Source organism: Diadema antillarum, unplaced genomic scaffold, assembly GCF_040938485.1.
Source record: "Diadema antillarum isolate AM-2024a unplaced genomic scaffold, OU_Dant_1.0 scf00000022, whole genome shotgun sequence".
Classification (NCBI taxonomy): domain Eukaryota; kingdom Metazoa; phylum Echinodermata; class Echinoidea; order Diadematoida; family Diadematidae; genus Diadema; species Diadema antillarum.
The window spans coordinates 3,830,863-3,857,025 of record NW_027270911.1 but is presented as its reverse complement, the minus strand read 5'-3'; the positions used below and the strand labels follow the sequence as shown (position 1 = coordinate 3,857,025).

Genomic DNA, 26,163 nt, shown 5'->3' with positions numbered 1-26,163 from the left:
ATATCTTCAGAATTATATTCAAGGCTTTATTGCAAAATTGATATATGGTAGGATGTTTTGGGATGCAACTGACCTACACATATGTATGAAATGCAATAACTTGCAGATTTTTTAATCGCTGCTCCCAAAGGTAAACTGTACCTTTAAAGAATGTAGACACAACTTGCCTTTACATACCTACCAGTATTTGTCTACTGAACAAATATGTATTCTACTGAGTCTATAAGTCTCTATGGTTATGAAAATTCAAATAACAAAATTGCTTTCATTGAAAGTAGGCCTACACTATTCCTCTCTGCCCCACTCTGTTACTGTAATGAACTGACAAATATGCCTCTTTTTTCAAACTCCTAAATCAATTTATTTTCTCCCTCTAAGTCACATGGAGTCTGCAAAATGCCTGATAATCATGTTGTTCGGATGTAAAGTCACTTCTGGGGTTCCGCTTGACATTTGATAGTCCCTGCTGCATGTTTTTTTGTGTGGGCATGAAAATGCACTTATAGGTGAGAGTGTGCTGTGGTGCTCCCTGTGCCTACTCCTCTGCAGTATGTGGGGGAGGGTCTGTGAAACCGTGGGATATGGGATAATGCCGTCTTGAGGTCACGCAGAGTCTAGGAAGTCTGTGCCACATGCTTGGAGTTCAATGTTGAAAGCTAGATGTACATGGTCTGTTTTTGCAGCGCAATGTCATGAGGGAAGAGGAAACTGGGCTCACATGCAAACTTGCAACAACAACATAATCACTGTTAGAGGTAGGGTAGAAAGGAAAGAAACCACTGGATAGGTTGGTCACTTTCAGTCATAGCACAATGCCCTTCAATTATCAGACAACCCTATCAATCCTTATTTGGACATTTTAGAGTTCTACTGGCAATGGGGAAAAATAACTTCCAAGATAAGTGTCTGTTGACAAGCTTGCTGGACTAGATTCTAGATAGCTCCAGGGCTTGTAATGAGAGAGACATGTTCACATACACTGCCAATCTATGCTAGCTTTAATTTGTTGGACAGGATCACAGCCAGTTGCTAAACCAAAACAACATCAAATTCACATTCTAGAACTGAGATTCGAAAGGTCCTGATCTTATGGGCCCACGTGGGGGCAAGCTACAGATGGACTGAAGTTTTGAGTATCAGTGTGAGGTAGAAGTAGCTCTATGCATGTCATAATTATGGAACACAGCCACAGCTTTGAAAGAAAAGTTTACATGTATATATTTGTTAGAAAAAAGCAAATTAACATACAATATATGCACATAAATGAGAAATTTGCCAGTATCAAATATAAAACAAGAAGAGAAGAAGTATTCGTCATCTGAAAGTGAAACTTTTCACTGCTGAAAATAAGAATATCCATATGACGGAGAAAAATAGATTTCAAAGGCTGGTTTGAACAGCTTACCTGGTATTTGTCTGTGCCCGAGTATTTCCTCTCACTTTTACCATCACCAAATCGTCTGAAATAGTACTGTGATACCATGCGGGACAGGGGATCCCTTATAATGTTGATATACTTTGGTTGCTGCATTTGGTATCTGTCTCAAAGCAAGAAGAACAAAATGAGTGCCATTACACAGACACCACAAAATTTTGTTCATTTTTGTTTAAAAAAACCACACAATTAAGTATACGGTAAAAGATTTGAAATTAAACAAATTAACCTCTTCTTTGCGAGGGAGTTTAAAACAGTGTGTATACATTACAAGGTTTACTGTGCCAATCAACACTAAAAGCATGAGAAGCAGTATAAGTGATACTTACGCACTACTATTACAAAAAAGAAACTTCAAAATAAACCTGCTTGTTCAAGCAGTAATATGTCCAAGCAATACAGAAAGAAACATTGCAGGCATACAGAGATAGCTCTGATGTCTCAAGTTACAGGACATGGTCAAGGTCTGAATTTTATTCTGTCATTTTGTAAGTCATCAGAAACATGAAATAATTTGATCACTGCTGGCATGAGGATTAGAGCCTACTAGTGGCAATTAAATATTCATGTCTTCTAAAGTTCATTTCAAGCATCCCAGAAGCATCATAGATCATGCATCATAGGTGAAGTGAAAGATTGGATAGAACTTTATTATTCAAGTGTACAAAACATACTCATAAATAATTTAAAAATAGGGAAATTATGACAGAGATAGATGGGGGACATATACATTAAATCAGTTTCTGGTAACTTGGAAAATCTAAATCAAACTCAACATATACATAAGTAAGTTTCTGGAAATTGTGAAAATCTATATTAGACTTTGTTTTCTTTGTCCAATTTCAATTAAACTACTACTGCTCTTGTTTGCCTCAGTTCATGCCCATGACCGGCGGAACCGTGGGGGCTTTTTGTGCATCATACAAAGGAATACATATTATAAGGTGTCATCCCTTTGGGGCCCCACACTTTTTTTTTAACCTGGAAGTATGTAAGTGGCACTAAATAGAAATAGATGGAAATCTCGAAGTGTGAGCGCGGTAAGGATATGTTTTTCCGCTGAAGACCTTTTTTTTTTCGTCAGCTGAAAAAAACAAAACAACTGGAAATGGAAGGGGAGAGATGAGCCGAGGACCTTCTTTTTTTCTTCTTTTGCTTGTTAGCTCATGAAACCCGGAAGTGGGCCCTCACACTTTTGAAAACGCTCCACCGGCCCTGGTGCCTGTCAACTTTCATGCACACAAGAGTTTTCCATCGATGGTTTGAACAGATCGAAACCTGACCCAATCTGCATCAGACCCTTTTCACATATAAAACTTACCTTCTAAAGTCTACAAAGTGAAGATGTCTTTGGAAGATGAAAGGTCGTTCTAATCGGCCTACAACGTTCACCAGCATTCCCTTTGAAAATAGATTGAGACACATAAAAGTAACTAGTACTGTGGTAAATTATAATAAAGGTATCACTGAATTATGTGTCTTTATTATAATATGTTTCTCTGTGATATGATGAAACTAACTCATTTTTTCTATAAACTGCATTGATCACAATATGTGCCTTTAAAATACATTATTTCCCCTTCTACCAAACTATCAATATTATACCAGCCTATCTCTCTTTGTAATGAACGACCTCAGTTTCTACCATGCTATTTCCACTTGTATAAAGTGCATTCCCATTATAACAAAGTCCTCTGGACTGGTAGATTTCTTTTGTCATATCGTAATTTCTTTACAAATTACAGCCATACCGTAAAGTGTATGAAGACATATAGATGATAATTTTAGGACCTTAATTTTTATTTCGTTGTCACAAGAATTTTGTTATTCAAGTTTGTTCTGATGGAAAAACACTGTACATGGAATGATTTCCTAAGGCTCATGGTATTAAATTATACACTCTTGCACTAAACACTCTATCCTTGTAACATTCAACAAGCCATATCCAGCCACATTTAACTGCTGTAAAAACCAGAAACGTTCGCAACATGTGAAACTTTCAGAAATTTCTGACCATTACAAAATTACAAGTACCACTAACACAGGGCTTTGTTGAACTTTTGTGTGTGTTTTAGTTTTCATGAGTCTTGGATCTTCTTGAAATTTGCACGCACATGAAAATTCCTCATTTTACAGTATCTCTCTTGCATCAGACTATCTCTCCTCTGTCTTTCTTCCCTCTCTTTTGTATCAAGCTACCTATAGTACCAATGTACCCTTCCCTTATTACTGGCCAAACTACCAACTTTTCTACCAGATCATCCTATGAACAAACTACCTACCCTGGGCCTTGTGCTACTAGTACATTCTTGCAATAGATATATATATATATATATTTTTTTTTTTTTTTAAATGAGTACCACACCATCTTGCCATGTTAACAGAAAGAGAGAGAAAAAAAAGCTTCTAAAATATGCAGTATACACACATGTAACCATAACCTATCAGTATCATTTATACATGTACATACAAACATACATACATGTAATCATACATGATACTACATGCATACATGTACATACATACATAGTACGTACAAGTATACATACATGATACTACATGCATACATGTATATTCATACATACATGTTATACATTATGTACAGGGTGTATATATATTTCTTCAAGCGTATCATTCAACCCTTGTGATACTCACTTTTGGTAAGAATATACACCTGTTTGTAGCATATTATCTCTCCTTGCACAAACATTTATTGTCTTGCACAACATTTTGTAGCAATACTAGATCATGTCCCCTAACCTTGTAGCATACTGCAATAATTCAATTTCAATTCAATTCAAAGATAAATGTTAGAGAATACCTCCCCTCACAGTATGTGGATCATCTCTCCTTTACATAATACTAATGCCAGATCTCATGAGTCAATCATTTTGCTAGTGGGCAAGGAGGAGATATGACATGATATGCTAAAAAAAATAAATAAATGTGCCTTGCTTTTTGCTTTCCAATTTAAACGTACGATTTCTGTCAATACCACCATGTCTCAACCTGCTTCGGGTTAAAAAAGCAGTTGTGTGAGGTTTAGGATACTGTACAAGGTGTTATTTTGTGATGGTATGGAATAACTTTTGCAAATTTGACTGCAAATTTAACAACATTTAAAAATGTCACCATGCGCTAGGATAATAGTGCACTTACAATTTGGTAAGTAAGCATCACTGTCAATTCTGAATAACATCTGACAAAAATGTTCATGATCTCCCCATTTACAAAAATATCAGCACACGAAAATAAGAGCTTATAGGCCAACAGTATGCTAGACCATCATCCACAAACATACATTGTCTGAGATTTCCATTGCGTCTGTGGAATATCTAGTTTAGATAGGAATGAATTTTAAAGAGACTGTACAGTACTGGTTGAGGTGAGGATTCAGGTTTATAATTTTTTTTTTTTTTTTGGTGATAACGAGAAACCTCTTATGAAGTATGAAAGAGCATGTAATTTCAAGAAGGAATCAACATTTATTTGATGAAAATTGGTCTTGAAATGGCCGATATCTCCAAAAAAGCAATCCTAATAAAATTGACAGGCCACGACTTTTACTAGGATCTTTGTTTTACCTTGTTTTTAGATATCTCAGTCATTTCAAAACCGATTTTCATTAAATAAACTTTTGATTTCTGTTTGAATTGTATGCTCCCTCACATTTCATAGACTGGTTTCTAAGTATCTCGCAAAAAGTAACAAGCTGAATCGTCACCTTGACCAGTACTGTACAGTCCCTTTAAGCTTCACTCTCTTTAATTTCTAGATCATTGCCATTCTCGTCAGACATCATTTTGGGAAAAAGTCCATCTCAACATACCTCATGCACTGGGGAAATTCTGGTCTTGTTGTACACCAGCGAAGACACAAAGTGGAACTTATTCTTTAACGCAAGTTCCCGCATGACGGTGATGACCGAACGACTGCCGCACTTCCCAACTCGGTTGTAGACTACTGCCTCTCCCACTTGTGCCTGTAAAAATGTCAAAAATCAAATCATTTTTATACTGTATTTAATTTCGCGAATTTTGCGAGAGCCTAGATTTGCAAAATTAAAATGCACATGAAAGTTCTTGTCTGCAAAGTAGGCATTGAATGTTAGAGTCAACTCACGAAAATTTCATGCCAAGAAAAAGGCTGTTGGCTCCAATTCATGAAAAATTTCATGCTGCGAAAATATTGTGTTTTATAGTAAAGTTATGCTTGTAAAATCAAAAAAAAATATCAAAGAACTAAAATTATGTTTATCTCTGGAAAAACTTCCCTTGAACAAAAAAAGAGCATCCTGTCTTATATAAGTGTTGTTTTGATGGACAATTAGAATAACTATGGGAAAAAAAACAACATATTGCCTGATTTGTCAGAACAGCATTTTGGCTGGAAAATTACAAAATATCAAGAATATCCTCAGTATAGTGATTCATGTACACACACTGAAAGTGTCATGCTCATTAAAGAGTTACAACTAATTGGATTCTAAATAAGAGGAGAAAATCTGTGAGTTGTTGCACAGTTCATATGACATAAACATAGTTTATATCAAAAGGGCTCAAAATTTATCTAATTTGCTTGCAATATATTGAAAGGCTCTAATAGCAAACCTGGCTGATGTGATTTGTCAAGATGATGAGCTGTTTTAGAGCATTTTTAGATCAAGGTGTAACATAATTGAAATCATTTGCTACAACTTTTATTCCTGAAGTGCTCTCCCCATTCAGAAATGGGTTGGTAGAATGATACTACTATGTGATGATCAAATTATGCCCCAAGGTTAAATAGTATTGAAATGCATGCAGCTAACAATTCAGCAGCAAGCACTTCACTCTCACATAATGGGATTAAGTATCAGTGGCGCATCCAGAGGAGGGCGCATCAGGCGCATCCCCTCTTACCTTTTTTTTTGTTGCTAAAACAAAAGAAATAAAAAGAAAAAATGTGGGGGGGGGATGCGTGTCCCCCCCCCCCCCCCCTTTAAATTTGTAAAGGCGCCTTTCCTTTACGGAATTCCCAGATCCGCCCCTTGGTATGGCCCTATATAACACAATCGATGTACTATAATCAATCATAAAACATCATGTAGCGACCTTGTTTGGGTAAGATATGCTCCAAGACTGGAATACTTGGGACTACCTCTTTGGGTCATGTTTCAAAATTTCACTGTTACCCAACTGAAATCATGTTATCACAGTGTTACTTCACACATTTCTTTTGATATGGATAGGTTTCTATTTTAGAGCAAATATTGACAGTTTCTGCAGTCATATGGGAACTACAGATTCCCTTTAATACCCTGGTATTACAATAATTCTGTGCCAGTGCTTGGTTATGTGCATCCTACCAGACAATATCTTGTTCTACCCCAGAGTACTTCCATTCCATAGTATAAGCTTATTAGGGAAATGGTGATGAATAAAAGCAATTAGGATGAGTACAACAGTCATGGTCCAATAACACTCTCGATAATTTCATTGTAGTAATTGCAATTTTGAGCTGAAATTAAAAATAAAATCATATTGATATGCAGTATATGAGAGAAAATCTCATTAAGGCTACAACTATTGATATCCATCAAGTTGGAAATTTAATTTACACTTTACAAAATCATGCATGGCAATTTATGTATACACAGGATAAGTAACATATGGGACATAAGTTTTCTGTGTGCATTATGCATTGAATGATATGTGAAACAATAATTTTGTAAAAAAGTATCAATTCTGATAACTTATTACAAAAACTATACGGAGAAAGGCATACCTGCCTCAACAGTTTCTACATTTTGTTTGTAAAATATTTGATTTAGTGAAAGATTATTGAGCACTTACAATGCAATTGGCTTTGTATTGTCTTTTTTTTTTCATGATCAGCTGGTATGGTGTGACTTTCATATAAAGCAGAGAAGAATAATAGCATAAATTGCATCTAAATGAAAAATAATGGTGTCTTTCATTAACTATGTAAAGCGCTCAATAGCTAAGAACTAAGGAACAGGTTAAATTGAAGTAAAATAACTCCAGCAACTCAATGCTATCTTCACCAGCAGCACTATACAGACATATTAAATATTTTCCTTTATATTTCTACTGTGGATTATGGGATGTAAAAAAAAATGACACAATGTTCACACATACTTTGCACTATAAATAATCACAACTATTCAGAAAAAAAGCATGTCTGTTTCAGCAATGTATTTGAATTTCACAAATACAGTAGTTGTGATTACTATGTCCACACACATAAAAAAAAAATCCTGTTTTTTTTTTTGTTGTTTTTTTTGCATCGGAATTCAAATCACACCCAAAAATAATGATGACTTATGGGGGCTGTGTGAAAAGTGAAAATGGGCACCACTCCACAGGAATGCCAAGGTGACATAACATCAGTGATTAGGGGGATTACGTACTAGGTATTCTGTGACATTCAATTTCCAGACATCTTGTGCCAATATTGGCTACCAAAGCACTTCAACAGTGGGTGCTAATCAGCACCATAAGTACAGTACGGGTTGAAACGTGGAGGTAGAAAGATACCTCCATAGTTTTAGAATGGAAATGTCTTTCCTGTACATATAGCTGCATCAGAATTTGCACTGGTGTGTGTCTCGCAGGCAAGATAAGATATGCAGTGACAACTATGTTGATGTAATCTCAGAGTGTTTCCGACATTCTGCAAGGTGCTTTGGACTGATATCATGCTTTACAGGAAGTGCATTTTGTGTGCATTTGTAATGGTCACAGTACACTATCAAAGGATTAGGCCTATACTATAAAAGTCATTCCATGACTACAATTTACATCTGAACTAAATTTCATTAAATCTTCAGGGCATTGATCCTTTATTATTGTCATTTTATGCATTTAAAATGACTTTGTAACTTAATACCTCTTGACATTCCCATTTGAAGTTACAGCCAGAAAATATATAATTTACATTAAGCGAAGTGTAAACTGTTACCTTGACCTTTTACCACTTGTTTCCATGGAATTACCTGAATCTGTAATTCCCAGATCCTTCTGACCTAAGCAAATTCCTACTGGACATTCCTGGATGAAAATTTCCACTGGAAAATGTCACTTTCAGCTGAATATTACATTTTCTTTGGCAGTAATCAGGATCCTAGCCAAAATGTGACCAGCAAACAATCAATAATTCATGTAATTTACCTCTGAGGCCAAGTACCAACACAACCCATTGAAGGGATGATATGGTATTGGTCAATGTAAGGATTCAGCTTTTAACTTTTTGTGAGATATACTTTGTAACCATTTTATAAAGTATTAAAGAGCAAACAATTCTAAGAGGAATTAAATTTTTATTTGATGAAAATCTGTTTTGTAATGGCTAAGATATCCAGAAACAAAGTTAAAACAAAGCGATACTAATAAAAGGTGGGTCCCACATTTTATCAGGATCACTTTGTTTTTGGATATCTCAGCCATTTCATACCCAATTTTCTTCAAATAAACTTGTAATTCCTCGTAGAATTGCACGCTCTTCCATATTTCATCAGAATTTTCTCATGTCTCAAAAACTCATCATCAAAAATCATTGCAAACCTGAAGCCCCATCTCCATCGAAACTGTACTATCCCTTTAAGCAGTTTTCCCCCTTAAAAGGACTGTACAGTACCTACTGGTTGAGGTGAGGATTCAGGTTCATAACATACCTTAGTGAGATAATCAGAAACAAATGAAATATGAAAGAACATGTAATTTTAAGAAGGATTCAAAGTTTATTTGATGAAAATTGGTTTTCAAATGGCTGAGATATCCAAAAGAGTGATGGGCCAAGCCTTTTATTAGGATCTCTTTGTTTCACCTTGTTTTTGGATATCACAGCCATTTCAAAAACCGATTTTCATCAAATGAATATTTGATTCCCCTTAGAACTGCCTGCTCTTTGACATCTCATAGAGTGGTTTCTGAATATCTTGCAAAACGTTCCTCACCTCAACCAGACCAGTACAGTCCCTCTAATTTATGAATAAAATATGTGATATGGACAGACAGATGGATGGCTGGACAAACAAACAACCAAAAGATATAACGAAATAAAAATGATATCTGAATTTTGCTTTGCTGGCAAGTCACTATAAAGCCCCCAACAGAGACAGCCTGATAGCATTTTCAACAAGAAAAGCACTCTGAGAGCGCAGACCTCCGCCAAGCAGCTACTTTCTACCGATGATCTTGCTCTTCCAGTGCATATGAAAGAATCTTCAGATTACTGAAGGAGGCAGACTAACCAGTTACCTGAAGAAGAGATCAGTGATTTCCACCCATATGTATGCATGCTGAAAAATCACCCAATTTCCCAATATAGAAGCCTTTGTTACGTCATAAACCCTCAGCTGCAGGGCCCGTCTCGCCCTAGCAGAAACTAGAGCACGCACTTTAGCGGGCACATGCAAACCTCAAATACGCGCAGCCTGAACTCCCAAGTTCATCGACCCTACCTGCCAAAATAATCCTTCACAAATTCCCCCAAAATTCTCGGATCACTACCAAAATTTAATCATCTCTTACTTGTATCATTCTAAACCCTTCCTGCAAGTTTCACCCAAATCCGTTTACTACTTTTTGAGTTATTTTGCAAACGGACAAACTAACTTACAAACGAACACACAAACCAACAGTAAAGAAAACATAACCTCCTCCCTTGGCGGAGGTAATAAGAATGATAGAACTTTGCTTTGCTGGCAAGTCATTACATAGCCCCCAACAGAGACAGCCTGACAGCATTTTCAATGGTGATTCATACCAAAAGATGGGAATACATCAAAACATAGTCTGTTGATTTCAGAGTGACTTTCAAATCCTCGCTGTCCGTATAGCTTTCTCCCTCTATATGGCTATCCATCTACCCTTTGGTTGCAATATATGTATTCATGTCAGCTTGTTTCACGACATGATATGGTTCTTTCATTTTGTTTTATATCGATTTGTAATTTACTTCATTATTCGCTGTCATATGTATTTTCTGAGGGTCTGAAGCTTTGTTTTTAGTGGGACCCTCCATTTCCATTCCCATCCTTAATTAATCATTGATTAATTGAGTATGCATGTGTACTTTTAAAAATACAATTGTGTTTTCTTCAATTGTTACTCATTTTCACATGTACTTTGTTAATTCACTTTTTTTTTCAATTAATACAAGTATCTTCTTCTTATACATTGTATATCATTATAATTTCTCTGTTTATTTGATGGAAATGAAAATTTGAATCTTGAATCTTGAATCTAGAAATGGTTTCAAGACTTGATACAGTTTCAAGATGTGATAATATGGTTTCAAAGGCAGACACCCCGACATGAATGACACCTCAAAAAAATGTAAAATGGCCATACATCTGAAATTTTCATATCAATTTTAAACTTTGCCAGCATGCCACATTTTAACAACTGTCATCCCACTTTAACCCTTTTTTGTGCCAGTAACTTAGGACATTGTGCACAGTGAGTGAATGTAGCATAGGAAAGTTTGAAGAAAACCAGACAATCTCAAGATTTAAAAGTTGTGAATTTTATCAAGTTTTGGTGTGCACTGCCACGCCTGGATGAGAAGAAAAGATTACAACATTTCCTGACATCAATCATGTACAATTATAAAAAGAATATGGTTCAAACCGAAAATCATCATATCTTCACTTTTCTAGCCACATGAAACAGCTCTTGACTTACCTCTTTCAGAAAGCAGCTGGGGAATAATGATACAATATAGTATGTACCCTTAACATATGTTTTAGTAACAACAAGCCAAGGGAAAGTACTGTAAAATGAGGAATGTTCACAAGCATTTTAATTTTGCAAATTTCGCGAGAGCAAAGATTCGCGAATCTTGCGAGAACCAAGATTCGCAAAATTAAAATGCACATAAAAGTTATTGCCTACACTATATGCATTGAATGTTAGAGGCAACTCACGAAAATTTCACGCTGCGAAAAAGGCCGTTGGCTCCAATTCGCGAAAATGTCATCCCGCAAAAATATTGTGTTTTACAGTATACTTTTTGTGCTTTCTTTATATCATCATGCTGCAGGGACATCACAAACTGTCATAAACTCATCCAGCAATGGCTGCACCAAAACTTTAAAAACTCAAATCTTCTGAATGGATTGCCCTTATTTTCCTAAAACTTTGCTGATGTGTTCAAGTAAAAAGTCATGCATTCTCTCAATCCACATGTATGTTTAGCTTTCATTCCCCTCAAGTCTAACAGTCCAATAATAGCAGACAGCTGCTTCCTTGATTGTACATTTTATGGCCTCTCCTTCAAAAGGTTACAGCTCGTTATTCCGAAGGTTCGTTATTCCGAAGGTTCGTTATTCCGAAGGCTCTTTATTCCTAAGATTCGTTATTTCGAAGGTTCATTGTTCCAAATTTCATTTTTGGATTAACCAATCTTCGGAATAACGAACCTTCGGAATAACGCCACAAATTTTCGGATTAACGAACCCTTTTTCATTTTCGGATTAACGAACCTGTAGGTATAGGGAATTTGCGTGTTTCGGATTAACGACCCTTCGGAATAACGAACCTTCGGAATAGTGAACCTTCGGAATAACGAACAGCACCCCCTTCAAAAAACTATGTCATGAACTTTCTATCTTTACCAGGGCTGGCGGAAGAGGGGTGGGGGGGGGGGGGGGGTGCACGGAGGCTCACGCCCCCTCCCCCCCCCCCCCCCCCCCCACTTTTTTTGCACAATACATAGAATAAATAGTGGTTTGGGCCCCAACTTTTTTCACCTTGGAAGTGGCACCAGAAAAACAAACAAACAAACAAACAAACAAAGAATGTGGTTACACTTGCAACGTTTGCCAGCCGGTATATCACAATTTGGAAACAGCATTACGCTGTTCTTCAGCCTTCCTTGCCTCGAGACTGCAACATTGCCTACGTACAAATCCTTGGATAATGCGCACAACAAGAGTTTGCTGGATTAATTATTATGAAAGCAAATGAAGGAATGGGATTTCTGTCTCGGATGACTGGGTGGGGGATGCATCAGTTGTTTTTTTTAGCATACCACGAAAACATTAAAGGGAACGCAAACCCAAAGAGCAACATGGATTGAGTGAAAGCAGCAATATTAGTAGAACACATCAGTGAAAGTTTGAAGAAAATCGCACGATCGATGAAAAAGTTATGAATTTTTAAAGTTTTGGTGTTGGAACCACTGGATGAGGAGACTACTAGAGGTTATGACATATGAGTGGACCATGATATAAAGAAAATATAAAGAAAATTCCATAAAAATTCATTTTTTCATGAAAATTACAAATTACCTCAACTTGATACTGACATAATGTTAAGGGTAGCAATTATTCCCCCTGCTTTCTGAAAGCGGCTAGTCAAGTGCTCTTTCATAATGCTAGAAAAGTGAATTTTTGTTGAATTTCCTTTATATTTTCTTTGTATTGTTGTCCATTCATACATCATAACCTCTAGTAGTCTCCTCATCCAGCGATTCCAACACCAAAACTTTAAAAATTCATAACTTTCGCATCAATTGTCCGATTTTCCTCAAACTTTTACTGACATGTTTTACTAATATTGCTGCTTTCACTCAATCCACATTGCTCTTTGGGTTTGCGTTCCCTTCAATAACTGTAAAAAAAATACCAACATTTTTCTGAAATGTCATCAAATGGATTATGAAAAAAAAATTGTACAACGATGTGTCTGTAATATATCAAATTGCGTGTGTCAAAGGCCAATCTAGATACTTGTAGTAATCTTTATCTGAAATTTGATGTTCTTTTATATATCAAGAAACAGTGAGTGCAGACATACCTCAGCTTCTCTCACACTGCCCAGCATATGCAACTTCTGCCATCCATTTGGGTCATACTCATCCCAGTTTTGCAGAAATTGAGACTTTTTCCCTTTTGATGTCCTTTCCACATCTACTTCATCACTATCCCAGTATGCGTCATCGAGGGCAGTGTTCTCTTTTTGAGTTCTATGCTCCATGGGGAGCCTGTCTCTATGACCCGTTTCCCGGGGTCTGCCCCTCTCCGCCTTTCTCCACTCGACATCAGGGCCATTGTTGCCACCCACGTCATCATCATCGCCATCGTCGTCGGAACCATCGGGCTCCTTGCCCACGGAAGAGGAAACCCGGACTTCCCCAGCATTGTCGCCGGTTAGATCGCTGGCCTGCTCGATCAGGTCGTCGTCGGAGAAGTTACTGGAGGATGCAGAGTACGAATCCTCTGTCCTCTCTTGTTTGGACACGCTCTTGTTCGCTTCAAACACAAGACCTGCACAAGGACGACAAAATTTGAGACAAGTACAGTATTGGAAACAAAACATTTGCAGCTGGGAAAAGTACCTTCACAATCTTTGGAATGGAAGCATTAAAGAAGCATTTATATATTCATGTAAATGTAGGTATTGTCTCAGTGACATTTCAGCAGACAAATGAAAGTCACACAAAATACAACTACATCATGAAGCCACAAAATTTAAAGTGGACCATAGCTAAGCAACCCTGTGCTGTAGCCCTTTCATAACAATACTGATGATGATAACATAAACTGTAACATGCAGAATGGCACGATATGTCACAACAACTGGTTTGTCGACATGGGTTTGAGTTTTGTGATGGTGTATAAAGTGGTATGAGTTTGCTAGCTTGAGTAGTAGTTGTTGTTCTTTGCTTGTGTGTGTGTACGTATGTTTGTTTGTTTGTTTGTTTGTTTGCTTTTATTTCTGCATTCAATCAGATGCAATTTGAATGCAAACTTCAAAAAGTACAAAGACAAAGAATAACAAGTGCAGTGAAATAAATCGATAACAGTACATAAATAGATTCACATAGGTGATTGCATTGAGCAATGTAGATACACAGAAACATAAAATAAAATATACAGTATTTTTCAGTAAACAGCAGAGATAATTGAATGCAGGAGACCACCATCATAAGCGATTAAGCTTGAAATGGATGGAGGCCTCATAAAATGACTATCCAACGACATAACTCTCTTGAAGGAAGGTGATCAGGTGAGTGCAGTGCAGTTGCAGGTGAGAGTGCAAGATGCAGTTGTAGGAAGAAAATTGAGATTGACAATAAGATGACAACCTATACTATAAATATTTGTTAGCTCAATTGGTTTGGAGAATATAATTGTATCAAATATCGTTTAAGTGAAGCTTTCAAAGAATAAATACTTGAACAAGACTTTATATTATCCGGGAGATTATTCCAAATATCCGGACCCGAATGTCTTATAGATTTGTGTGTCACTAATAATTTGGGATTCAAAAGGTGGAAATTTCTACATATACGAGTAGGGTACGAATGGACAGAAGTATTGAACCTAAACATGTTATCAAACGATGATGGAAGTTGATGATGTATATATTTAAACATAATTACTGCTACTTGAATAATATTCAAATCAAAAACCTTCAATGTTTTAAGCTCATGAAATAAAGAATCAGTATGAGCCAGAAAATGCGATCCTGTACAAATACGTATAACTTTCTTTTGTAATTTAAATATAGAATTTATTTTGGTAGAGCCGCAAGTGCCCCATACAACATTGCAATAACTTATATATGGGAGAATTAAGGAATTATATAATAGAAATAAAGTTGAACGAGGAATTTGAGGAATTTGATGTGAAACAGAATTGCATTTTTTTAAATCCTCCATGGTTTTCTTTATTCTCCATACACTATACATATCTAGATAGGACTGAATTTCTTAGGTGATTTTCATAAACTTTATATAGTTGGATCTGTGGAATTGGTAGGTCTCATTCATGAGACACCGAAGAGAGGTCCCTCTGCTGAAACTCACAATCTTTCATACCTTACCTTGACAAATCCATGAAAAAAAAATCATGATTCATTCATATTGATGCATAAAACTATTGTATCAGCAACTCCTTTAATCCACTTTACAATACATATAAGAGAACAGAAAAAATAGAAAGTTCACAAAAAAAAAACCAACCCCCCAACACACACGCAATCCACAATGCAATTACGAAGAATCTGCATTTCTGCCATATCTTTTTATTGAAATTGAGATGTTTCTTTTTGACTATTCATCTAGATCTGATCAGTTTCATCATAATGATTTATACTCTATCATAATGTTTCATTATCACACATATTCTTCAACTAATTATTATGCATATAAATTTATTAATCCACGCAATGTAAGTTATTGTAACATGATTAACATCATTGTCTCATTCCTCACTCTGATACTCACTAAATATCCTCACATTCTTCTCCAACGTCCACATCTTAAGTCATGAGTATACAACAGCCAGAAGGTATATGCACCATCATATTTGTTGTTTTTTCAATCCAAATTCCAATGAATTAAACATTTTATTCAACTCTATCAAAATAAAATACACGTTCCAGCTAGATGTCAATCAATCATAAGATGTTTTGATATTCATGAGTGTATAGCACAGATCTAGAGAACAGAATCACCGTTTCTTTCCACAAATATTTTCGACGGGGAAGACCCCACCCGCGGTATGTTGGGGTCGAGGAGGGAGGCTGAGTTGGGGAAAGGCAGCGCGATGGCGAGTATGGTACGTGGCCGCGAACCCAACCCGCTCGTTTTCAGCTCGCATACAGTGAAGCTAGACGTCTCGGATATTTACTACTGGAAATTAGCCTTGACAAAACTATATTCTTCATACTTAGCGAAAACTTATAACATCTCACATCACGTCATTCACTAATGAAATAATTAAGCAGACGACACTTACCTCCATTTTGACGCGTTTCATCGTTTGCCTGCAGACGATGCTTCAAAACTTTTTGCTGAATATTCAAAACTTCAAAGTGATCCAGCGAGGCATGACCGTAATCCCAATCTTCATTGTACCACACGACCAATAGCAGAGCGAAAGTGCACCCTGCGAACAGAACGAAAGTCCAAAGACGAGGCATTCGGCACCACATTTCTGTTTTCCCGCTGAAATTGAAGCTTTTATTTTAATGAGGCATCCTCCTCAATGCACACACGCTCAATACTGTTAAAGCAGTACTGTAAGTCGCTTTGGGAGAAAGTTTTGCAGGTAAGTTTCCTCTTTCCATGTTTTCGTCAGAATGCTAGTTCGGCTTCTTCCGTAATACTTGTCTACTGAGCAAACTATTGCGGGAAGTCGCTAGACGCACAACGCAACGCAACGGATGCAACAAATTCTCCACTGTGGACTTGGCGATACGATCGCCCCGTACCGATATGCCATTGCCAGGTCATCTCCCCATGGTAACGTAAAGTAGGTTGCGCGTTCTCTCTGCTCCACAGGGAGGCATTTTTCATTTCTACTACCAAAACTTTCCGGCGCAAAGTCTACGGCATTTGCCGGTAGGAACGATCTTCAGCAGGTCAGTCGCAGAGATGTAAAGCCCGTAAATGGAGGAAAAGGAAAAAGAAAAGTTTTAAAAGAACGAATCTCTTGAAAAAGTTGAAGATCAAACATATCTTTTGACTGATGTTGACTTATCGTGCCCTCTGTGGTAGTGACGATTGCAGGCAGGTTTGACTAGAAAAAAAAAAGCAATATACTTTTTTGTATTCATGCACGGCAGGGGATATGTATAAAGTATGTTTACGTCAATTATACCTATCAACCCACTGCATTATGCCAACTCGATTTCGACACTGCCTTCTTCAGCTTTCGAATTATTTTCTGCACGCATTGAGTGTAATGAAAAAATAACCACAAGCTGAGGTGTATGCAAGGGTAGTAAAAATATTGTACATAACATTAGATAATAAGCTATGGACATTGAATAATAAGCTATAGGAAATGGTATGAACATAATGAATTGGATGTTGTTTCGAGTCGACATAATAGTTTTGGAACATATTTGGCGATTACAAAACATAAAACGATGGAAAATATCAAAGCAGACATGAATGTGGTTGACATATAATTATAAGAACATATTATGTGCTGAAACTGTTATGTTGGAATCACTTTCAGTACATTGTTCATCATCTACTCAGAGTAATATGGCCCTGTCGTTTCTTTGAGCAACAATCGCCTACATTGAATTACGTTTTTGTTTTTTTCTTCATGTCATCTTTGATTGGCTGCAAAACTATCATCAATGTTTGAGTTTGAAGAAGGGGAGGTGGGAGATGAGGAAGAATTTTTTACACTTTCAGCACCTTCTTAGATGGCTATATGACACAATGAAGTTGAAACTAAATACATAGTATCGAAAACCGGGGTGTCATTTAATACCTTTTCCACCAAGTTGTTGTTGTTCTGTTTTTTTTTTCCGAGAGTGAGCAAAATAACAAGGCAAGGTGCAAACCAAGAAGAAGGTGAAAGAGGAGGATAATAAGGAAGGAGATGCAGAAGTGGAAGATGACAGAAGGGAAGAAGGGAAGAAAAAAAAGGGAAAAGAGAAAAATTAGACAAAAAAGAGTCGGGGAACCAGAAATAAAAAAGACAAAAGAAATGAAGAATATGAAAAGGCAATGTTTAAGAGAGAAAATATAAAGAAGTATACAGGAGAAGCAGAAAGTAACACCAGGAAGGAAGAGAAGAAGAAGGAGAAGAAGAAGAAGAAGAAGAAAGAAGATGACGAATCCTTGTGGCTTGTGAGCAAAAGCCCTCTTGAAATCACAACGAAATATAGTTCGTTTCTCAAATTAAAACTATATACCCCATATTAGATAAGAACACGATATCATTGCCGATAATTTGAAATTTTCAACGTGTCAGTGTTAAAACTTAATGTTAAACCGGATGTCTAAGGAAAAAAATTGTGCGTGAAATAGACGTTCCTCACGAGGGAATTTCGAAAGGCGAGTTTTCTCGCATGAGATGCAGTTCTCCAAATGCAGTGCTCAAAACTCGACTTGTCCTCGACGATTTCGCTCATGTTTCGAGGTACTAGAGGGCGGTATAGCACTATCGAAATGTCTACCATTGAGATCTACGCATGTAGGTCAGAAACTTTACTGACGAGTCCATGCCTGAAAGAGTAATCTATAGGAGAGAAAAAATAATAATATGTGGAGGAGAGAAAAATAATCTATGAAAAAGAGAGGGGAAAGAGAAATAAGACACCAAATCGAACAAGATGGTATCGATGCTAAGTTATTGCATGCTTGCCTTTTCGGGAAACAAAGAAATCAAAGCGAAAACTTATACATCACAAATGCATTTTAATCTTTGAAACACAGGTTAGGAAATGAAAAGGTTGCAGGCCCGTAGCCAGGATTTTTCAAGGGGGGTTGCGGTCACTAAAAAAACGGACCTTCGGTACCAATACCAATGATGACACACACTACACACACACACACACACACAATTATATATATATATATATTCTTTGGACGACCGAACTACAAATGTTGTACAAGAATTTGCGTGCGAAGCGCGCCGCAAATTGTGAATTTTGACTGTTTTAATGACGTTTTAAAGTCTCGAGGAAATTTGTATTTTTGTCTGTTGCATGCAATCGCGTTACGGTATTTCATCTAGGAAATAGTAAAAACTCATTTTGCCAGGAAGTTGCAAAGTTTAATTGTGTTCGAGACTCTGCGCGCGTAGCGCGCCGCAAAATTGAGAATAGTGATTTTCCTGGCGTTGTTTTAACTTTTATTTTTTCTATTGTATACCCGCGTTAGCAGGCCTGAAGCAAGGATTTTTAAAGGAAGGGGGGATTGCGTTAATTAACAAAACGGTCCTTTGATACTGTCCCAGGAGGGGTAGCGACAATTAAAAGGTGGACACCATGCTCATACATGGACTTTCAAAATGGCCCCTAAACGAGTAATGATCATATGATTTTTTCGGGCCTTAAAAACAAGTATTCCTTAAATGTTTCCTGCACCCTAAAGAAGTACTTCATCGTGATTGAACAATATACCATTTTCCCAAATTTCGGCCTTTTTGATACCCTTTGATTATATACGCTCGTACATCACACTTTCCATCTAATCCGTGAGAAAAAAACGACCCCTATTACGCGTTTTCTTTAGCGAGTATGGTCACGGTGTCCACCTTTCAGTTGGAGTTTTCCATCCCATTGGATGCTGTTTGGAAGATGAAACATTCACTTTACTATACAGTATATCAGCCGTTGGTATGCGAGTTTGTCAAAAACGAAAATAAATAAGAAAATTTTTAAAACAAAATGAATTATAAATGTGAACCATTTATGTTTTGCCTCCTTGTGGTAGGATACTTCCAGCATTTCCGAACTTTCAAATAATCATTTTAGAATTAATAATATTAAAGGTAGTAGATCCGATTCGCAAACATCTCCAATATCAGTCAAATGTCATATTAACCATCATGCTAAGAAGGATTTCTTTGTGAAATTTGGAGGTCAGTGAAATTCAAAAATTAAACATCCGTTAGCCATTGGAAGAAGTTGAGTGCAAATTCAGACCTCAGGCTTAGTGCTCAGATGTTTTCCTATTTGATTTGATTTGTCTTACTGTGCACACTAAGATACATACTGGAATGGTTATTTCTTAAATTATAGTAGCATATTTGGTTACTAGCTGTCTCTAGGCATTTTCGAATTTGGGCTGCAAAGAGATCCACTACCTTTAAGTTAGAAGAGAGATAAGTAAATAATGATAAAATAAACAAACAAAAAAGAATGAGTTTCTTTTGTAATACTATCTGACAAACTTTTTACTTTACCATTTTACTTCATAGCTCAGCACTTTCCATTCTCTCTCATACCCTCTTACCCATTACATTTAAATGAAATACAACTAAAATGAGTTTGCGTGCCTGCATAATACTCTTTGGAAATTATAAGTGAGAATGTTCTTAGGTTTTGGCTCACTTTAAAATGAGATCCAATAGAACTGTCACAACATGAGAAAATGTATAAGTAATAATCAACAGTACATTTCCGAATTTGTCCTGCAAAGAAATCCGCTACCTGTAAGTTAGAAAAGAGATTAGTAAATAATGATAAAATAAACAAAACAAAAAAAAAGAATGAGTTTCTACCGCCGTATCCAGAACAGAGCCTGAAACGGTGCAGGCTCAAGAAATCGTTTGTACTAATACGTCTTGTTTTTAAGACAGGCCTTTCATTTTGTTTTGTCTCTCCTGATCGTTCGTAAGAAATGCTAATTCATGACCACCTTTCCACAATTTGATTGGAGCATGCATTCATAATGGAAAATAGTTGACATAATAATCTATCCCCAGGCATTATCATGCCAACGTGTACTTATATACATGTATACATGTACTATATCTTTGTGAGACGTAGATATAAAATGTCTCAGGTTTTCGATTATAGTAATTTCGAGGAAATTTCTTTAATTTTTATCATATATGTAAACTTGAGGCTATTAGATTTTCATCCACTTACCTCTGTTCCTGTGAAAAAAATGCAAGTGTCAACCTCAATGTCATCCACGAATCGCACGTACTCGGGCGGCCAGTGGAAAAAAAAACACCGGTCACACGCGCCAAGGGCCATGGCATGCAGTGCCAATATAATAATAGCTCGCACAGATTGATACATAACATTTGTCTTTGTGTGCATGCGATGGGGACGATCCGATGGTTCATACGACAAAAGGGTTTCGTACAATTATTTGTAACATTGTTAAACGTACTCTTCCACATTTACGTAGCATATAATGTGTCTTTATATTTATTTGGATTGTTATCTTGAGAATTGCTAAAAACCGTTATTATGAAAAAGTGGACCTTTCAGAATTGGGGGGGGGGGGTGCGTACGCACCCGACGCACCCCCCCCCCCCCCCCCCCCCCCCCTGGCTACGGGCCTGAGTTGTGGTGTGGCCTGTGCAATGATTACTGACCGTCAATCAAAATATTATTATGGCGATCGCGCGTGAAGTTTTCCCAGCAGTGAGAAACGCCAAGTTTATTCAAATTCATGAAATTCTTCCGTCGTGTTGTTTTTATTGCTACTGATTAACAAATTGCCATAATAAATATCGACGTAAAATGTCATGTTTGTTTCCTTGTCTGCTTGTTTATTTCCTAGTCTAGGGATGACGTTTGAACAAGATGTCTATGTTACACCCGTGATGTCATCATTGACCCCGGTATAAGGATCGTTGATGTCGTGAGTGGTTTTGATGGACGGAAAGGACGTCCAAGGGGACTGGAGAAGCCTGGCACCCGAGTGGAGATCTTTAAAGACAGCTAGCTATAATACAACTCCATAAAATGAAAAAGGATGACAATACCGTGCAGTATACACTGCCGCAGTATTGCTTTTATTGTAGTAGTAGAAGTAGCATAATTAGTTATAGCAGCAGCAGCAGTAGTAGTATTAGCTGTGTACTTTTACACAATCTAAAAAATAATTTAATGTTGATATGTTTCTACTTCTTGTCTACAAAAAAGAAGAAACATTATCTCACTCAAATCCAAATTTGAAAAGCTCCTGTTTCGTTTATGCAGCCCCTTGATCTGCATTGAAACTCTCGTCGCCAACTACATGACCTTGCATTTGTCGATCTTCTAAATGTTTCTTTCAGTTCCGCCATTCCGACGTCAAAACTCAATGGACAATGTCCGTCTGCACGTTCAAAGCATTATCAAAACAGCGCCATCACTAGACCGAGGAGTCACCAATGGCATCAAAACACAAAACCCGAACAGTACATGTACGTGTAATCGGTGATGTTTGTGTACACGTGACTGTGCCTTGTGAGAAATTCCATGTACAATGTACTACCTTTCAAAGCAAAGAAACCGTAGACAGAAAGACGCCCGCAGTCATGATGTTAATTGCTGTCTTTATCATGGTTTTCATACTGCCAATGTAATTATCTTTCTTATTATCATTCTTCTTCTTCTTCTTGTTATTATCATTATTATCATTATCATTATTGTTATTATTATTATTATTATCATTATTATTATCATTATTGTTGTTGTTATTATTATTATTATTATTATTATTATTATTATTATTATTATTATTATTATTATTGTTGTTATTGTTATTATCATCATCATCCTCATCATCATCATCATCATAATTACCAGCATCATCATTACTGTATTCATTGGCCAGGGTTTGTAGTCCACTCTACCACATCATGCAACCCTTTGGTAGCACGCGCAGAAAGATAAAGAGATACCAGACACAAGTGCAGACACACGCTCAAAAACATTTGTTGATATATATATATACATATATATATATATATATATATATATATATATATATATATATATGATTATATATATACATGTGTAATATATATACATATATTATATGCATATATATATGATAATATACTATAATATGATATATAAATGCATATATAATATATATGAATATATCACTCTCTATTTATCTATCGATAAGTTTAATACACATAAGATCATGCATGTTGGCCTAAAATATAGAAATGTATGTATGGATGAATAGATAGAGAGAGAGGGAGGAGAGGTGAATTCTGATCTATTTCCCCCTTCTTTTTGTTCAGATCTGGCAAGAGTGGTGACCATGATTGCGGCTATACATAGATATATATCCATTCAATCTCTGACATTGTCTGACTCGAAATGCTGGGACTTCCCTTTAACAAAGGTAGCAGCACAATAATGGGGGAAATTAATTTGCGGGAGATAATTCTGAAAGGCAAAGTATTCGATAGCCTCCCTTCTCCACCATCCTTTACCCCCCCCCCCCACACACACACACATATACATACATACACACACCCCATCCGCCTAGAGATCTATAAATATTACATAGGATAGCTCAGGGTCACCGCCTGTTCATTTTGTCAAGCTCGGTGTGAAAAATGAAAAAAAAAAATGTTCCGTGGCCGAAGGCGATGAGAATCGCATTGGTCTTGATTAATCCCTTCAGGGCCACGATCTCGAAAATTGCACATGGAGGTGATGCTGACGGTTATCATAGAGTTAAGAAGACAGATTTGTGCGGTAAAATTGCTCATAGGAATGTGCTTATCACATTGCGAATCGGTAGACATCATGGGCATAGTATAAAAAGCTAGTACATAATAGGGATGCCGACACAGCGGCACAAAAATTAAATGGACTAAAAGTATAAGGATAACTGGATTGATAATTTAATTCTCATTTGCAGGTTGCGCAGATATCAGCAAACCACAATCCACCATGTTTGATTATTAATGTTTTGCTCTCGTCGAATAGCTAATTGCCAGTGTGGTGTTCAGATGTGATTTATTTCTATCTCCTTCCTTTTTTTTTTAATGACATGTAAAAGTGGAAAATGTCCATGAATGAAAACTCAGCTCATCAAAAATGGGAGGGGAAAAAACACGGGGCGAATGCATTTGTGACCGTAAAAAGAACGAAAAAGTATAGGTGTACCTGTCAACACTGTAAATAAGATCTGTAATATAATAGCGATGAAATTTACCAACAATAGCAATATGAACTTGATTGTGTGATCTGACGTATTACCTCATAAAAGTAACACCACAGGTAATAATATAGGCCTACTTACTATGTATATTTAAAACCAGTGTCACTTCTATGCTATTATTGCCATCACTATAGATACCTTATTATCATCATTTTCAGTATCATCCAAGAATTACAGAGTGACGGCGTGTCTGCAAATCGAACGTTTTCGTGTGGATAACCTCTACCGCAGTAATATGTCCCAGAAAGAGGCACAAAGAGACAGACAGACAGACAGACAGACAGACAGAAAATAACTCTGCATTGAGAGACAATATTCAGCATACAGAATGTTTGTAAGTTCGAATAATGCGTGTAAAGTTAGTTAGAATCGTAGAGATAACTATATTCTAACATCTGTACGGGTGGAACTATGAAACATTGTCAATCGTACTATGCGTGTTTATGCCGCCGCCATCAGCAGCAGTGCACTATAAGTGCGTCGCCATGACAACACGACGCAACGCACGGGGTGCAGCATTGCAGTGTAACGCAGATTTCACTGTACTTCAGTGCTGCTACACGCCAGCGATTTTTTCATTATTATCACCATTATTCCCTTTTGAATCACAGACAAACGTGCGCGCATATCACCTCGGAAGCCTTTTGTGACGCCCGTCAAAAAAAAAAAAAAAAAAAAAAAAAATCACAATATGGTTCGTTCCGGGAGAGTCACAGGATAAAAATCGTTTCCAAAAAAGTACTTCATATTCGCGTGCAGCCACTCTGCATGACGCGAACTTTCTGGCGGATCACTGATCCACAGAGAAAAAATTATCAAAGTAGGGAAAAGAGACAAGGAAAGGCTTTGTATACTCAGTCAGCTCTGGAGGCAGTGTGAATTTGGTATTCAATCAAGAACATACACGCTTGCTGCGTCTGATAAAGTGAGGCAAAACGTGTCCATGCATTTACAGAGTGTCTAATCCCATTCACTTGGAGGAAAATAAACCTCAAAAACTGTAACCAATTTTATCTTGATAACAGTACGAATTACCAAATCTAGTGCTTATGCATATAGAGCACACAGTGCAGGGCAACGGACGTGGCGACGTACAGCGAAACTTGAGTTGAAGTACAAAGTATGTTGTGACCAATCGAGTCAGTCAGTCAGTCAGTGTCAAAATAAAATGTAGCTTTTATGCTGTGGTTTCAGCCGTTAGGCGTAAATTGCTGTTTGTTTCTTTTAACACTCAAAATGGGTATGTAAGCAGATGCACAGGGAATGTCTGCCGCACGGCGGAGTTCGAGGTGCACAGCATTCCGATCCTCCACAACTAATTACTTGTTAACGTTTTAACTGCAAAGGCACATCAGAAGGTGGTAAAACCGTCTAAACATGCTAAATGAATATTCTAATTTTGTTCGCGCCATTTTTTCCCGGTGTATTGCGACTAAAGGAGATACAAAAATAGCCATGTAGCTAAACTTATGTGATGTAAGAGAGTGAGAGAGGCTAATTTTGTTTGTTCTGAGTGGGAGGTGGGCATAATTATTTCGCAGGGGGAAAGTAACAGATGCCAATTTGCCGTGACTGCGTCACCTTCAGAGTATAGAGGAATTGTGGATACAATGTACAATGAAGGCAGTAGTTATTCAAGTTCATGAAATTCTTCCGTCGAGATGTTCTCATTACAACTGATTGAATCAGTTGCAAAGGCAGTAGTTTGTGTCTTTTTTGTTTAAACTGTGAAGTTAATCTGTACAAATTGTGTATATGTCAACCAGTGATAAACAGGATAAAATAACGGTAGGGTGTAATGCCACAAAATTAGGAAACAGGTGTGTGTGTATAAAGATGGGTGAAAGTATCATTGTTAATAAAGAAATAATTATTGTTATTGATATTGATAATTTTTGCAGCCGTACAAGTTGGAATTCCAATCAGTCGGGGCCCACGTACCACATTCGGAATTCAGAAGTTCAGAATAGACACACGCTCCATTGTTTGATGACCACGAGGATCGCCAGCCCGGCTCACGCCAGCGGTTGTCGTCTGCATCACCCGGAAGCCTCGAGCTGTGACGAACCTGCGCCGCCCGCGATGGCGTTCAGTCCGCCGCAGCTCATCAACTTCATCCCGTCTGCACCGCGTTGCCCTGGACAACGACAGCTCTGGACCCGTGCACAGGTGTGGCAGACAGGGCTTGCTCGAAAGTTTTGTTGTAGATTGCATGTTATTATGCACACACATCGGTTATAAGATCGGTGTGGCATTTAACTGAGAGGTTGCCTGCAATTGCATACGATTTTTTTTCCACTATAATCTTTGAATTGATACAAATTGACTTTTTTCTA

The 26,163-nt window shown here is 37.2% G+C and overlaps 1 protein-coding gene across 1 annotated transcript in view; it reads right to left on the bottom strand.

Moving 5' to 3' along the window:
- Positions 1 to 16,537, bottom strand: part of LOC139731318 (uronyl 2-sulfotransferase-like) — a 37,190-nt gene extending 20,653 nt beyond the window's left edge. The window contains exons 1-5 of the mRNA XM_071642209.1: positions 16,188 to 16,537; positions 13,240 to 13,709; positions 5,265 to 5,417; positions 2,757 to 2,836; positions 1,406 to 1,538 (exon numbers count right to left, since the gene is read on the bottom strand). Of these exons, the coding sequence (XP_071498310.1) occupies positions 1,406 to 1,538; positions 2,757 to 2,836; positions 5,265 to 5,417; positions 13,240 to 13,709; positions 16,188 to 16,383 (1,032 nt within the window). The 5' untranslated portion in view covers positions 16,384 to 16,537. The remainder of the gene's footprint in view (positions 1 to 1,405; positions 1,539 to 2,756; positions 2,837 to 5,264; positions 5,418 to 13,239; positions 13,710 to 16,187) is intronic.
- Between the last annotated feature and the right edge of the window lie 9,626 nt (positions 16,538 to 26,163).